Source organism: Typopeltis vanoorti, chromosome 2, assembly GCF_054136105.1.
Source record: "Typopeltis vanoorti isolate ZY-2024b chromosome 2, IOZ_Tvanoo_1.0, whole genome shotgun sequence".
Lineage (NCBI taxonomy): Eukaryota > Metazoa > Arthropoda > Arachnida > Uropygi > Thelyphonidae > Typopeltis > Typopeltis vanoorti.
Window position 1 is genome coordinate 91365865 of NC_143550.1, and position 18127 is coordinate 91383991.

The 18127-nt window shown below is 36.5% G+C and overlaps 1 protein-coding gene across 1 annotated transcript in view; it reads right to left on the reverse strand.

Moving 5' to 3' along the window:
* Window positions 1–18127, reverse strand: part of Itpr (Inositol 1,4,5,-trisphosphate receptor) — a 1112489-nt gene that overhangs the window by 188335 nt on the left and 906027 nt on the right. Inside the window, exon 48 of the mRNA XM_090401920.1 lies at window positions 464–589. Coding sequence (XP_090258046.1) covers window positions 464–589 — 126 coding nt within the window. The remainder of the gene's footprint in view (window positions 1–463; window positions 590–18127) is intronic.

Genomic DNA, 18127 nt, shown 5'->3' on the forward strand with positions numbered 1-18127 from the left:
GTAGCTATGTACTCTGTTCACTAATGGGAATGGCATGGGCCTTGTTTAACGATGTGCCAGAATAAATGAAATACCATCATGCTGTACTATCATTTTATCAATTTTTGGTTTAAGTCGATAAGAATACAGTTTTGGTTGGTGAAATCCCAAACTGCCAGCCATCCTCATTCGTTCAGTATCCTGGTAGATAACTGTCAGAAGCGGGTTGGTTCTCTGCTTTCTTTAAAAGGTTACATGGAGGTCCTTTCCTGTTTATTCAGCTTTGACGCTTAAGTTACCTAAACCTAGATCATTAATGAAATTATTATAATTACATGATTAATATAATGATAAATATAATTTATCATTATATGATGATAAATATAATTTAATCATTATGTATATTGATCAAGGCAATATTTATTTAAAATAATATATTGAACCTTATTTTATTTACAGAATATTGAAAAGCATTATAACTAACCTTACTACCTTGATCATCTCTTTCTGCTGTGTAATAAACTTTCAGTTTGGACTCTCGAGTAAGGAATTCACAAATTTGTGGAACAGGAAAGACAATTTGTTCCATTGTGCGATCATGTCGAACAATCTGAAAACATTATATACCTGTCACATTCCAGTATACATAAAATAATTATGACCTATAATTATGTTTGTAAATTACATTTTGATTCTCTTAAATGGCAATTGTATGAACCATAACTGTCAGGGTGGAAAAGTTATAATACTATACTGATTTACAGAGCAAAAGATTTAAACAGATTGTCAATGGCAACTTGGTATTTAAAATGAGTGGATAAGGGCCAGGCATACATTAGTGAGTTTGAAAGGACACTAAATGCTTGACAGATATCAGCATGTTGTGCCCAGGATCTGTTTAAGAGATTTAAGTGGCTGTTTACAACTGATGCAAAGTTGTAAACTTGTAACTGATACAAGTGAAAATGGCAATGTGGCTCTCAATGAGGATTTGAACAGACTATCAGTGTAGGCGCTAATAAGTGATGGTTTAAGGTTTTGAAATATGGAAAGCAAGGCTGGACAATTGAATATTCAATTAATAGAGATGCACTGAAGGAGAGAAGGATGACAGCTGACAAGAATCTGAAATTTATGGACCATACTGCAAGAATGATGAGGAAAATGTAACAGATAATGACAATGATGAGACGAACACTGATATGTAGAAATAAAGAGATTACATGCCTATAAATTAAAGATGCCATGAAATTATGTTCTTGGTTTCGACCTTTATCCAAGTGTAAGTGACTACACTTCTACTGTACATGGCTTTGATCAGGTTGACATCTGTGTAAGATTTAGTCACATATTTGTTGAGACAATGTAGAGAGTAGAATTGGAAAGCATCTAGATAAGAGAGGACGGAATATGGTAATGATATGACGGACAGGAAATGAAATAGGTGATATGACTGAGATATAAGTTAGTGAGATGTTTTGTACCACATTAAAGCAAAGGAAACTTTTCATACAGTTCAACAGATAGGGGAAGAATAAGATGGCATCACTGATGAGAATGGAATACAGTATGGATTCTTACCACTGGGGAGAGCATAAGGACAAAAGAGGAGAGGATGAAGCACTACTAAAGAGAAAATTGATTCCATTTTGTATGGAAAATGGAATCATGTTTATTCAAGGTATTTTTTAAAACACCATCTTTAGGTGCATGTAGAAAATACTGTGAGATGAAGACCGCTTTGAAAGCACTTCTAATATTGACTTACTTTTAAAAATTGATATATGCCTCAAAACTATGCCAATATACTGTAAGGAAATAAAGCCTTTATAATTTGTTTCTGTTATTATATGAAATAATTTTTCAGAGAAGAGAAATTCATTTTGTAATTGTTTGGAATAGCTATTTTGAAGAAATTAGCGGAACAGAAGATTAAGCTAATTTTTCTTTTATATTTCATCACCTTTAATTATTCTGGAAGCTGGAAGGGTGATGAGAGGAGCTGGGTTAACAGACCATCTGACGATGCTTTTCCTTCATCAGTTTTTTTTTTCTTTTTTTTCTTAGAACATTCAAAAACATAAATTTTTTCTCCTTTCCAATTTCCAGTGTGAACTTAATTTTTAGAGATGATTTTTAAGGAAACAAACAAAATTCTCTAGGTTTTCTAGAATATTTTTCCACATAATAAAAAATATGATCCATGTAACCATATACATGATTTTAAAGTAGCTTATGTCAAAGCTTCAAATTTTTCCTTGCGTAAATAGGTGATATGAGGTAACAGTGAGGAGACTATTGAAAAACTCTATTTCTGGAAATAAAACTTTCCTTTCTAAGTAAAGAAAAATGATTGAAGACATTTTTCAGAAAAGAGATCTGGTGGCAGGTGGAAATAGATCATGCCATGTCTAAACTGACTAAAATTATCTGACAGGTTGATTTGGATGATTGTATTCAAATTATGATATTCCATTTCTTACCATACACCATTGGAGTTTTGAGACATACATTGGAATTTTAAAAGATGTCATTAAAACTGCTTTCCTATGAAAGCAGTTTTAATGATGACTAAATTATCTGGCATTATCCGATAGGTGGATCAGGATAACTGTATTCAAATTATAAGGATTCAATTTTCTTTCGAAATAGGACATAACAGAGTGACAGATCGACAACAGAGTGCACCGAATAATAATAATAACTTCCTATTCTATATTATTATTATTAAGAGAAACCTCTGGGAGTCAGAGACTCATCGAGGGAGGCCACATACTACACAAACCAACTATCATACTTATTCTTGAATTCATTCACACTGCTTGCACTAACAACATCCAATGGAAATGCATTCCAATCACGCACCACCATCAGAGAGAAAAATCTAGTCCTCAACCTTTTCTTAGCGGCCTTCATTCTCAACTTCCAAGGATGTCCTCTCATCCTTTTCCCACCTTGCATAAATCAAAAAATTTCACCAATTGAAATCCCGTATGACCCTTTCAGAAGTTCGTAAGTCTCAATCATATCTTCCCTCGCTCTCTTGTTTGCTAGTGTCTGCAGTCTATAAATTCTCGATCTGTCTTCATAATCAGTATTCCACAATCCTGATATCATTTTTAAAACACTCATCTTTGTGCTCTCTCTCTCTCTAATACATCAGAATTACAACGGAAACCAGACCTGCACACAATAGTCCACGTGAGGTCTTATCAAGGCTTTGTAAAGAGGCAAAATAACATCCATATCTTTACATGTGAACATTTTTTAGCATTGCAATTATCTTTTGGTTTGTATTTGCAATCTTTGCCACATGATCCCTGGACTTCAACTTCTTATCTATTAACACTTCAAGATCCCTAGCCTCATCAGTTTCTTCTAGCCTAATCCCACCAATATAATACGACATTGGATATCTAATCATGCCGAAGTGAATCATTTTATATTTACTGACATTGAACTGACATCCATTTTCCCATGCCCACAATTCCAGCCTATTCAAATCATTCTGCAAGTACTGAATATCAGTAGCATTCCTGATTACCCTACCTATCTTTGCATCATCAGCAAATAGCTGTATGTCGTTTGTCAAATCCTTCCCAATATCACTAATGTACAGATTGAATAACAGTGGACCAAGCACTAATCCTTGTGGTACACCACTAATTACCTTAAATCTTGCAGACCCACATCCCCCATATACCACTTTTTGATATCTGTCATTCAGCCATCCAAGGCTAATATTCTATAACCCAAACCCATTTTCTCCAATTTATGCAGCAGCATGGCAGACTGCTGCATAAATTATGCATAAACCCATGTTGTTAATTGCAAAGTAGAGATTCACTCTCAACCCATTTCTGAATGCAGCACTAACCATTTTTTCCAAAATCTTCACCACCACTCCTGAGATACTAATTGATCGATAGTTGGATACATCGGTCTTTCCACCACCCTTGTGTAATGGAATTACCATATATTCTTTCCATTCTTGCAGAATCTTCCCTGTTCTGAGACTCATATTAAATAGCTTGGTCAAAGGAGTGGACAGTTCAGCTGAACACTCTTTTAGCACATGTGCTGATATCATCAGTCCCTATTAATGAATTCTTATTCAATTTGTGCAACAGCTCTAATACCTCATCATCATACAACTGTGTTTCTTCATCTAGTGAGGAGGTAACAGTGAGCTCAATGTTGTGTACACCAGGTTGACAGCTTTTCACAAAATGAGCACTCATTAACTGAATAACCTCTTCTGCATCTGTAACTCTCACACCATCAGGATTTAGAAGAGTTATTCTTTGTGACTATTCTAGCCTACTGCTCATAACGTGCATAACGAACATCATCCTTATGCAAACGGCATTCCTTCCACATCGCCCTTTTCTTACGAATCACTTGCTTAATAAGATTACACATCCATTTGACTCCTACTCTATTTATTTCTCGAACTCTCGGGACACATTCTGATATTGCATCATTCAAGTGTTGTTTAAATGCTTCCCATGCAATGTCGATATTCTTTCCATCCAGCAACCAATCCCATTCCAATGAACTCAGTATACTCCTCAGTTGGTCATAATTTCCTACATTGTAGTTCAGTATGTAACTTTTTTCTGAATGGAACATTCATAAACTTAGTCACTTCCCAAGTGAGTACCGCATTATCACTGTCACAAGCCGGAGGCAGAATCGTTGTGTTTAACTGAAATGGCCTCTGGCACTATAATCAAAATCTAACACTCTTTGCCCTTGAATTCCTTCCGTTACATGCTACTTGAGGAAGTTGTTCCACACAACAGCTCAATAAATGCATTTTCATTCTTCTCATGAGATTCTACTGCTACCCAATCAATATTTGGATAATTAAAGTCTCCCATTATGATTACTCTTTTGCTTATCTTTTTTATTTGGTGATGCATTTCTTTATCACTAACAACAGATCTACCAGATCTGTAACAACACCCCCCCCCCCCCACTATGTAATTAGTCTTGTTAGATTCCACCTCACACCAGATGGTTTCAAACTCACTGCCACATGAAATATTGTTAGTAGTAGAACTAGAATCATAGGTCTAAACTCTAACTGGATTTATTACTTAAAAGCATACTTTAACTCCCATATCGGCATCAACATGTTTTCCTGTCCACCAAAATGTAGATGGAAAGCATATGACAGAGTTGGAGAAACAAAGATAAGAAATGACAGCAATCAATTATCTCCATTAACTTGAATCTGTTTGCTGCTGCATCTCAGGGCCATCACCACTAAGCAGTATGAAATGCATAGGTACTCACAGTACTCTATCTGGAAAAAAGTGTCTGGACACTCCATTCTGCAACAAAAATGGAACATTGGATAGGCCACATGTGCCAGAATTCCTTTAAACTGTGGGTGAGCCCCTCAGACATCGTGCAGTACTGTATATCATCTACTAGTGAGACATGGCCATGCATTTTCAGCTTACTGACTTCCATTGACCTCATTGGAAGTCAGGAAGCCATACCTTCCTACTATGCCACCATCATCAAATTCCTGCCATTTACCCTTAAGGGGGATGTACAGGATATGATAGTACTATATGCAAAACTTACATCATTACTATCTACAGTTTTCCTCCAAATCAGAATGTTATCTGTCAAGACTCCAACATTATCAGATCTTATATTTGTATCTTCTAAGGCACTTTTTATCATATCAATTCACCTATTTCTTGGTCTACTTCTGGTCTTTTTCCTGCCAACCTGGCAGAGAACACTTGTTTTGCTAATCTTTACTCTCCCTTCTGTTTAAGTGACCATACCACCTGAGATAAGCTCTGCTAACACATTTCTGAATGCTGACAATGTCAAGTTCTTTCCTAATATCCTAGTTTTTAATATGATATTGCCATTGATGCCATCTAATCATACCCCTAATCTTTCTCAGGACTCTCACATCTACGACCCTCTAGTCTTTGGTCAAGTGTTATATTTCTAACCCAGATTCCATAAGTTAAAATTGGTTTGAACACTGTCTTGTATACAGTGATTTACTGTTTTGACTAATTTCTCTCTTATTCCATATGAATTTATTCAATTGATTTCCTACCATATCCACTTTGTTGATTCTGTTGTTTATTTCTATATTTAATTTACCATCTTCACTAAATGTCGTGCCTAAGTAGATGAAATGCTTTACTTGTTCTATAGGTTCTCCATTCATGCAGTTGATAATTTCAATGCTTCTGCCTATTTTCATTGTCGTTGTCTTGTTATTGTTGACTTCATACCATATGTATTACAACAGTTATTCAATTTATTCAGAGAATCTTGCAGACTTCTAGTAATTTATTTAGAAGTATAACATTGTCTGCATAAAGCAAAGAGCTGAGATTAACATCCCAATTTTGATATCAGGTTTAATACCACTTTCCTTCATAATGTGATCCATACAGATAATAAATAACAGAGGAGACAATGTACAGCCCTGCCTGACACCAGATTTAACATTAAACCATCTTCCTGTACTTCCTTCAATTCTAACTGTTGATTTTACTGAAATAAACACGAAGTATTGCTTGATATATTGCCCCATTGAAACCATACAAATATAGTGTTTTGCATAGCTTCTCTCTCTTGGCACCTTGTCATATGCCTTTTCCAGATCTTCTTCTTCTTCTTTGGCACCATGTAGGCCAAGGCTCTACATGAGGCCATAGAGCCACATCTAGAGCCTTGGCCTCCCATGTTTGGGTTTCATAACTCCTACGAGGTGGGATCATTACCCCCAAGCTAAACCATGTGTAATTGTCTGTAAAGCACTGTGTTCTTAAGACCGGTTTGACTGCTTTGTGGGAGGAAAAACCCCAGATAAACTGGGGAGAAAAACCCTGCAGTCCACGTCCAAGACCGACTAACTTGGCCATGTCTGAGATAGATTCTTAGCTCCTCACTTTAGTGATGAGAATCGAACACAGGACACTCCTTTCCCAAGCATATGGTTGCAGAGTGCGTAATCACTCAGTTAACCATGCGGACCTTTTCTGGATCTACAAAACTTAAATACAGATGTTTGTTATATTCCCATTATTTCTCAACTATTTGTTGTAAGTGAAAATCTGATCCTGACAGCCTCTATTTGGACTGAATACAGCTGGTTCTTCACCAAGCTTCTCTTCCACAATCCTTCTCGACCGTTTCTCAAGTATACTTGCATAAAGCTTACCATGAACACTCAGTAGAGAAAAATGTCTCTGTAATTCTCACATTCAGTTTTATTTCCCTTGTCATATATGGATACTAGGAGAGCTCTACTACAATCATCCAGAATTTGTCCCTCTCTCCAGGCTTTCTGAACTATCCCATGCAGCCACTGAAAGAATTTTATACCTCGATACTTGAGCATTTCTGGTCGAATATCATTCTACTCCTGCTGACTCTCCACATTTCAGGCATTTGACAGCTTTTACTGCTTTAAGTATGGATACATATTCCTGACTTCATCCCTGTTGGGTGTTTTTTACCACTGTGCTATCACTGCTTGTTTCATTTAGCAATTTTTTTGAAGTAATTACTACATATTTCAAGGATATATTTTTCTCTGGTTTCATGTCATCTTTATCATCTGTAATTCTATAATTCTACAATTTTAATTTTACAGCACTCTTTCTTCCATTTCTGAGATTCTTCAACAACCTCCAGAATATCTTGCCTTCTTAATATTTATTTTTTATGTTCTTATCAAAGTCTTCCCATGACTTTTGTTTAGATAGTTTTACACAGTGTTTAGCTTTCTTACATTTGTCTCTATTCTCTATGAGTACAAGACTTATTTGCCAGGAACTTTTGATATGCTTTCTTCTTTTCCTCCACTGCCTATTTAACTTCCTGTGTCCACCATGGAGATTTGATTTTTCTTAAAAGTTTATGCCCATTTTCACTTTCTTTGTGTTTTTGTTACTGATTTTCATACCAAATGTATTTATTACAAGAGTTATTCAATTCAGTCAGGAAATCTTGAAGACTTGTAGTGGATTTATTCAAATGTATAACATCATCTGCATAAAGTAAGGAGCTAAGATTAACTTAACGCCCCAAATGGCCATGACGTCTATAGACGTCCAGCAAAATCTGGATACGATTCTGTAACAAATATTGAATAAGATGGATAAAAAAGTACAATTTGGTGTTACTATTTCGTCCACCATGACTGTCAGAGAGGTTAATCAATTTTGATATCAGGTTTAATACCACTTTTCTTCAACAATGTGATCCATATAGATAATGAATAACAGGGAGACAATGTGCAACCTTGTCACATACCTGATTTAACATCAAACCATCTTCCTGTACCTCCTTCAATTGTAACCGATGACTTACAGTTTAAATAGAGACTATGTATTGCTTAGTATCTTTTATATGGAAGACTTTGGGCAACAAGCTCTGGAGTCAGTGTGCCTAAAGCCCAAAATTTGGCTCAGGATATGTTGATGATATTTTTGTCATTTGGCCCCATGCCTGCGAAACACTAAATACATTCCTTAGCCACCTGAACAAACAACAAAAACAAATCCAATTCACCACTGAAATAGGAAAAAAACAATTCTTTTCCTTTCCTAGACATACTTGTCACACATCTTCCCCCAGGCTGTCTCTCCTTCTCAGTCTACCACAAACCTACACACACACACACACACACACACACACACACACACACACACACACACACACACACACACACACACACACACACAGGCCAGTACATACACAAAAATTCTTACCACCACCCAACACAAAAACTAGGTGTCATAAGCATCCTTAAACACAGAGCTTAAACTATTTGTTTATATGAACAAGCTCTAAACCAGGAATACGAGATCATCAACCATACATTTATAAAAATGGATACAGTAAAAAAAACTATTCACAAGATCCTCCACAGAGACACCACTAAAGACAAAAAAAAAAGATTCCAAGAATGCCATTTACATTCCTTATGTTAGAGGCATTTCGGAAAAAATAGACAAACACTACACAAATACAACATCAAAACCACCTTTAAACCCCAGACAAAATTAAGACACCTACTCAGTTCTTCCAAAGATCCTCTTCCACACCTAGTCCACCCAGGGTTTTACAAAATATAATGCACATGTAACTTACCATACATAGGGGAAACAGGTCAAGCCATCCCAATTAGGAAGGACGAACACAAACGACACATCAAATACCTCCATTTTGGAAAAAACCGGCCTTTCAGACCATGCACTCCAGACATACAACAGTATTGATTGGAAAGGTACCAAGTCCTTACACCCCACCAAAACCTGGTTCGAGAGGAAATTTAAAGAAGCATGTGAAATGCTGAAACACAATCCTCACCTGAACAAAAATGATGGTCTAACCATTCCAAGAATATGCAGGACACATTTGCAACCATTATATTATAGCAACCAGAACAAACCAAAGAAAAATCTCAATACAAGAAGACTTGAAGTTTTTTAACATTCAATAGCAACCTGAACTGTACAAGTCCTGAAGAAAAGCTTAGAACAGGAGAACTTTAGTAGAGTTTATTTTTTATTTTTTTACCACGAGAGGTCAGGCTAAGTAAAAGATCAATTAACAGCATAGATTCAATTTATCTTTGCAGAGTACAAGAGCATGTAGCTTATTTTCATATACACATGTATTTTTCTGATGATGACCTCAATACTGGGGTCGAAATGTCAATTGTTATTTTATTAATAAGTAAAATAATCATTTCAACATGTGTGTTTTGCGTCCTTAAATTTGTAAATAAGAATAAAAGAAGACTGTATGCATGAACTTTGTCTAATGGTGAATACGGAAATCAAATAAATTATATTGTTGCCAGCAGAAGGTAGAGAAGTGCGATTCAAGCAGCAAAAACACAGCCTTTTGCAGACTGTGGGACAGATCATGAATTATTGATAGCTAAAGTTAAATTGAAATTAAAGGCTAAGAAGAGACAAAAAGTCAGTAGTAGATTTGATTTAAATCACATAAATGAAGCTTTTAAAGTAGAAGTTGAAAAAAGAAATTAAAGCGTTTGGAGAAGACAGGAAGAGATTTAAAAGAACTGTGGGAAGAAACAAAATGTATAGCCATAGAAGCAGCCAAGAACACATTAAGGAAAGCAACAAGAAAGAAAGACTGTAAATGGTTGTCAGAAGAAGTTATTCAAGTGGCAGAGGAAAGAACAAAATAAAAATTCAGAGAAACAAAGAAAGGGTTACACAACTGAGTGCAAATTTCCAGAGACAGGCAAGAAAATTGAAGAAAGCAATATTACGGGTAGGACAAGAGATCTATTTAGAAAAATAATGATGTTACAGAGAAGCTTATCCTTAGATTAGGAGTTGTAAAAAGTAATTCAGGGAAATGTTGGAAGAAGCAGTGAAAAAAAATATGGAAAGAGTATGTAGAGGATTTGAACCAGAAAGATAACAATGAAGGAGAATTTGAAAGAAGAAAATTTGATGAGGAACCCATGATAATGAAAAGTGAAATCATATCAGCAATGGAACAACTGTCAAAATGAAAATCTCCTAGAGCTGAGAATAGAAAAACATGAGTATTCATTTAAGTATAAAGAGCTAATAAGCTTCAAATCATATAAATGAAGATCATATAAATCATATAAATTCAAATCATATAAATTAAGGGGATTTAATATCCCCTTAATTTAAGTAATGAGTATTCATCCCGATTCCCAAAAAAATCAAATCCCAGAGATTGGGAAATTAGTTGGACTTTCTGGATTTATATTTATTATTATTATCATCATCTGACCTCCATGGAGTCAGAGACGCGTCATGGAAGGTACACGCGATTGCACAATGTTCATCCAACCATACTTTAAACTGATTCAATGTGTTTACATTCACAACACACAAACAGGCAATGCATTCCACTCACCAGCCACTCTCAATGCAAAGAACCTTCTAATCATTCCTCTGCTCACACTGTCCTTATACAGTTTCCAGTGATGGCTTCTTGTTCTCCCCTCTTCCATTCTATGAAAAATATCTTCCATGTCAACCTGATAACAACCCCTGACTAGTTTATGTCTCATATCATATCTGCCTCCCCTTTCTCCTATTCACGAGGCTTTGCAACTTACATTCTCTCAATCTGTCTTCATACTTCACATTCCAAAGACCCCTGACTACCTTTGTGAATCTTCTCTGGATCCTTTCCAACATATCCTCATCACCATGAAACCCAGTGACCAAATTTATGTACAATAATCCACATGAGGCCTGATCAAGGCCTCATGTGGATTATTGTGCATAGATTTGGTCATAACATCTAGAAGTTATGACATATAGCATCATATGTCATATATATGATGTATCTATAATAGCATCATATAACATCATAACCTCTAATTCTGCATGCCAGCATCCTCATCATTGTCATTATCCGATGTGGAGTCTTCACAACTTGTGCAATGTGGTCCCCTGAATTTTAAATCCTTGTCCACCATCACTCCTAGATCTCTCATCTCCTCTGCTTCCTTTTGAGCAGAGGAAGCAGATCATACAGCTGCATATCATACAGCATACAAATTGAACAACGATTGTCCTAAAACTGGATCCATGCAGTGCACCACATCTTCCTCTTTCAGGATACTGCACCCTGATATACAACTTTGTGATACCTATTTGATAGCCAGTCATTGATCCAACTCAGAAGTCTGTTATCCAATCCCATCTATTTCAATTAATTTAACAGTTTGTCGTGTGGCAGTCTATCAAAAGTTTTTGCAAAATCCAAGTACACCACTGTATATATATGCATCTCCCCTGTCCGACGAATTTGTCACCTTGTTATATTATATAAGTAAGTTAGTAAAACAAGATATACATTTACCAAACCCATGCTAATAACCACAGAGAATACTGTTATTATCAATCCATTTCTGTATCCTACTTCTCCCCATCTCTTCAGTACCTTCACCACAACTCCAGATATATAGATTGGCCTATAACTTGCAGCTACAGCCTTATCACCCTCTTTATGCAGTGGAACAATTTTCCTCTCCTTTCTGTTGTAAGACTCTTATTAAACAGGCATGTCAATGCTACTACCAATTTCCTGGAAAATTCCTTTAAGATGTGTGGTGATATGTCATCAAATCCTATTGCCTTATTAACATCAAGGTTGTTTATTTCTTCAAATACCTCCTGCTCACTCACAATTAGGCCATCCTCTCTTATGTCCTCTACACTTCACTCTCACCAACTGGGGGAAAGTATGGAACTCCACTCACAATTACATCCTCTGATGAAATGATCAGATCCAAACTCTCAAATCCTTATATGCCCTCCTTTACACATTGTCTGAGATAATTATCTCTTAAGAACTTGAGAAATTTATTTTCCTTATTCCCAAATAACGAGACTGGTTGCAAAAAATGTGGTTTATTTATTATTACAATTGTACAACTTAATTGTTATCCCCTTCAACATATTCCCCTCCTCTCTCTCTCTCTCTCTATACACCGTTGCATACGAATTTTCCATTGTAGGAAGCAGTGCTGTAAGTCATCAGGTGTTATCTGCTTCAGTAGCGCTGCTGTTTTCTCCTTTACCTCATCCACTGACTGAAAATGGGTGCCCTTCAATGTGGATTTCGACTTTGGAAAAAGGTAAAAGTCGCATGGAGCTAAGTCTGGTGAGTAGGGTGGATGGCCCAACAGTGGGATCTTCTTATCTGCCAGATACTGCTTTACAGACAGTGCACTGTCGGCTGGGGTGTTGTCCTGATGGAGAATCCAAGCATCGTTCTTCCACAGATCAGATCTCTTCTTCCTCACTCATTCTCTCAGCTTGGCCAGAACCCCAAGGTAATAATGTTGGTTAATTGTCTGACCCTCTGGTACCTATTCAACCATTACCATATATTGATATAAAAAAAAAACCAATCAGCATTGCCTTCAGTTTAGACTTGCTAATTCTTGCTTTTTTTATTCTCGGTGATGTGGGAGTTTTCCAGTGCAATGATTATCTCTTTGTTTCTGGATCGTATTGGAAAATCCACTTCTCATCACATGTGATGATCTTCTCCTGCAAATCTGGCTCCACTGTTAGCCAGACTAGCAGTGGATGAGGTAAAGGAGAAAACGGCAGTGCTACTGAAGCAGATAACACCTGATGACTTGCAGCACTGCTTCCAACAATGGAAAATTTGTATGCAACGGTGTATAGATAGAAAAGGGGAGTATGTTGAAGGGGGGGGGATAACAATTAAGTTGCATAATTGTTATAGTAAACTACATTTCTGCAACCAGTCTCGTTATTTAATAGCCACACCTCATATACCGCCATAATTAAAATCATCCATAATAATTACCCTTCTTTTGTTAACTAATCCAAGTTGTTTAAACATTTCTTCATCACATTACCCTCCAAATTTCTGCCCCTATAGCAACATCCAACTAAATATGTCTTCCTATCAAACTCCACATTATACCAGAATGTCTCATAACCACTGCCACTATTTCCCTCTTTCATATCTACCTTATGCAGACATAATTTCCCTGCTATCACCAGCAGCAATTCTCCCCCCCCCCTCCTTGTCCTTTCTATGTTCACAAAAAATATTGTATCCTTCCATTTCTATTCCTATTAGAATATCATCTTCATTCAACCATGTTTCCATAAGAACAGGCAGGCTCTAGGAGAGGTAGAGGAACTAGAGACCAAATAGCACTAGCAGTAATACATCAAGGTGTGACAAGAAGCTAAAGGTCAAATTCTTCAGTTTTTCCTGCACGACAGGCCATTGCATTGCCTTTCTGTCGTGGAGAAATGGAGATACCCTGGTATCTTCTTTACACCCAAAGGACTGTCTTCTATTCCCTTCTCTTTAGAAAATGCTTTGTCATCTTTAAGAAAAGCTCCTCTCAAACCCCAGCAAAGGCATTTCCTCCTTTCAAATTATTTGCTCCCTAGGTACTATCATAAGTTGATACTCTGGCATGTACTTGAATGGATTCAAAATTACATAAATATAATGTCTCACCTAGTGCCTTCTGTGAATGTGGTGAAGGGATTTTAATTTTTTAGCAGACCATCTCATGATGATTGTTTCCCAGTTTTCTGGTAGAGTGAAGCAGCTCAATTTGTTTATATTAAGGAAGTATTGTAGATCACTGTGGCAGATCCCAAAAAGAATCATTCAGGTCTGATTTACTTCTCTACAGTAGTGTAATTTTTTCCAATAGAATCAGATAATCTATATCAATAACATGGCTGCAACCAATCTCACAGTGAATGTCATGTAGATATTGGTTCTTCAGGCATGCTAAAGATGTTTGTAACATATCCAAGCAATGTGGTCAAATGGAGAATGCATCATTAACATAGTATAACCATATTGTGGGCTTTGAATCAAGTCAAATGTAATATTTTTACATGTTTTATGAAAAGATTCTCAAGGGGGAGTGAGCCCATTTCTGTGCCTTTAATTTTGGCATAAAAAATCTACAAATGTGTAAGACTTTCTTAAACTGAAACAAAGACAATTACTATGTTTCAGTGACAAATGCAGTTTATTTATTTTTAATTTTTTGGTCAAATGAATAAATCTTTAATAAGCTACACTTTTTAAAATTCTTTTTGTGCTGAAATATTTATGAGACATTTGTGAAAATCATTGAAAGTTTAGCATGCAATATATGGAGAGCTCATCCAGCACTACCTGAATAGGGAGGCTGGTATGGTTCAAAGAGATACACACACACACACAGTAGAAAAAAGCACACTACAACATTGGTGACTGTAAACAGCTGAATTATGATATAGGTGACCATATGGTTGTACAAATGCTGATATGGCTATCATGGCATCGATATGCTCTTGTAATAGAGAGAGAGACGATAGTCAATCAGTAAATGTTTAGTGTTTTTGGATACTTAAATTTGAACGTGATTTTTACATAATAGGGAATCATGACAGCATTTTAGGAATGCCACTTTATTAAAAAGTCTCACTAATCTGAGTTTGAACCACCAAACTGATGTGCTTTGCATGCTATTCTTTTCAAGGATCAGTATGAAAAAATTACATTAGGCTCCACTCAAATCAATAATATGGCCACATTGACAATGTGTCCATTTGGACATATGGTTTGGTTATGTTAGAAAAATTTTTAGCATGTGAACAGCCAACACCCTAGGATCCATTTCAGTAGAAAGCAGAAAATTTGAAACAGCTCACAGCTCATCTTTTGATACATTCTGCCACATTTAACAAACTGAAGTAGAACTGAAGAGAATTTTAATAAACAAGAATACTAAAATAGATGTTAGAATTGGAATAGTTAAAGCAACAGTTTGGAGTATTGCAAGTTATGGAAGTTGAAAGTTTATTTTTCACTTGGTTAGAGTATAATAAATTTAGTTTAATCCTTTATCCAAGTGTGAGCAAACAAAGTTTGCGCCTGAAAGAATCTTCAGGACTGGGGTAAGGTGGTACAACACCAGGGCAACTCATTGCAAAGGTGGAGCAAGCTACCAACACTCCTATCTCAGTATCTCCTATAATGCAAAACACATTTCCTTGGGGATATGTCTAATGTTATGCATTACGGGAAGGGCCATAACCCAGACTAGTTTCGACCTTTATTGAGGTCTCTTCAGTGGAAGCCAGGCCCAAGTGGAGATACCAGGCAGAAGCATTAGCAGGTCATCTCTACCTATAGAAGTTGTCAAATGGTGTGCCACCCTTTTTTAATAAATTACTCTGGATTTAGAGAAAGATGTTGAAAGTTTATTTTTCACTTGGTTAGAGTATAATAAATTTAGTTTAATCCTTTATCCAAGTGTGAGCAGACAACGATTAAACTAAATTTATTATACTCTAACCAAGTGAAAAATAAACTTTCAACATCTTTCTCTAAATCCAGAGTAATTTATTAAAAAAGGGTGGCACACCATTTGGCAACTTCTATAGGTAGAGATGATCTGCTAATGCTTCTGCCTGGTATCTCCACTTGGGCCTGGCTCCCACTGAAGAGACCTCAATAAAGGTCGAAACTAGTCTGGCTTGTGGTCCTTCCCTTAATGCATAACATTAGACATATCCACAAGGAAATGTGCTTTGCATTATAAGAGATACTGAGATAGGAGTGTTAGTAGCTTGCTCCACCTTTGCAACGGGTTGCCCTGGTGTTGTACCACCTTACCCCAGTCCTGAAGATACTTTCACGCGCAAACTTTGTTTGCTCACACTTGGATAAAGGATTAAACTAAATTTATTATGCAAGTTATGGAAGTGAGTCATGGACACTCAGAAAGACAGATATGGAAAGAATTAATGCATTGGAAATGTGGTGTTATAGAAAGATGGAAAATATTAGCTATACAGAGAGGAATATCAAATCAAGAAGTTTTAAGAAGAGTTGGGATGGAAAGAACACTGCTCAAGAATATTATGCAAAGAAAGACCAGATTTGTCTGAGAGGTTCTTCTGGACACCTGACAAGAACTATACAACAAGGGAAAGTTGAGGGGAGGGGAAGAGAAGACGTGGAAGACCAACTAGAGAGTGATTTAATGACATCGTGGATTGGAGTGGTTTAAGAATGATGGAAGCAGCAAACAGAGAGAAATAGAGAAGAGCTGCTCATCTGCTGCAACTCTCTTGCTAGAGGATGCTACCGGATGACGAGGAAGTAGGACTATCTGTTTGGACCATAATAACCTCTAATGGAAATCAATCACAACTGTGACACTTCTTTAACCGGCGATTTTCCCCTTCAAAAAATTGACAAAACTCTACATACTTCTCTGAAGCCTAAACCTCTCCAACTGAGTTCACAAAAAAATTCATCACCACCCCTTATATCTGCAGGCACCTTAGAGAAAATGCATGTTATTAAAAGATATAAGATTCAGCCTTCCTCCATGTTTTATCAAAAATTGATTACATTTATCTATTCACTAGAAGATCTTCTCCATCACCTAGACCAGGGGCGGGGAACTCTTGGCATGGCAATGACTTTTTTCCAGCATGCAACCCAGGGCTCGCCTTAAAAAATAATTAAATAAATAAATACAACATCTTCGCTGAGTTGTATATTTTAACTCAATAGAATACAATTTTATTAAGTAGAGGAACCAAATAAAAATACAATAAAGAAACAAACTCTATCAACTGTTTTAGTAATAATAAGTAATAAGAAAAAAATGACCTATTTCGAAGCCATCCATTTCTGCGATATACTGATGTATTTTAGCTCTCAGATGTGAACTGTAGACTAAAATACACAAAGATTATGGAAGAAAAAATGAAAGAGTTTGAGAACAGGAACCAAACCTTGGAGATTCAGTGGCAAGCCTTGAAGAAAACCCTTATTGATTCAGCCAGAGAGGCATGTGGTGAGGTTGTCTGCAAGGATAGAAAAATCAGAACTCCATGGTGGACACAGGAAGTTAAAGAGGCAGTGAAGGAAAAGAAGAAAGCATATCAAAAGTTCCTGGAAAATAAGTCACCTTGTGCTCTTAGAGAATATAGAGACAAATGCAAGAATACTAAACACTGTGTAAAACTAGCTAAAGAAAAGTCATTGGAGGACTTTGGCAAGAATATAGAAAATAAATATCAAGAAGGTGGCAAAATATTCTGGAGGTTGTTGAAGAAGCTTAGGAATGGAGGAAAGAGTGCTGTAAAAGGAGTTACAGATGATAAAGGTGACATGAAAATGGGAGAAAAAGATATCCTTGAAGTATGGAGTAATTACTTCGAAAAACTGCTAAATGAAACAAGCAGTGATGACAGCACAGTGGTAAAAAACACTGACCAGGCATGCAGTCAGGAATACATATCCATACTTGAAGCAGAAAAAGCCACCAAAGGCTTGAAATGTGGAAGAAGGAAAGCAGGAGTAGATGATATTCGACCAGAAATGTTGAAGTATGGTGGTATAAGAGTCTTACAGTGGCTGCACTGCATAGTTCAGAAAGCCTGGACAGAGAGACGAATTCACGATGATTGGAGTAGAGCTCTCATAGTAACCATATATAAAAAGGGAAATAAAACTGAATGTGAGAATTACATAGGTATTTCCCTACTGAGTGTTCCTGGCAAAACCTATGCAAGTATACTTGAGAAACGGTTGAGAAGAATTGCGG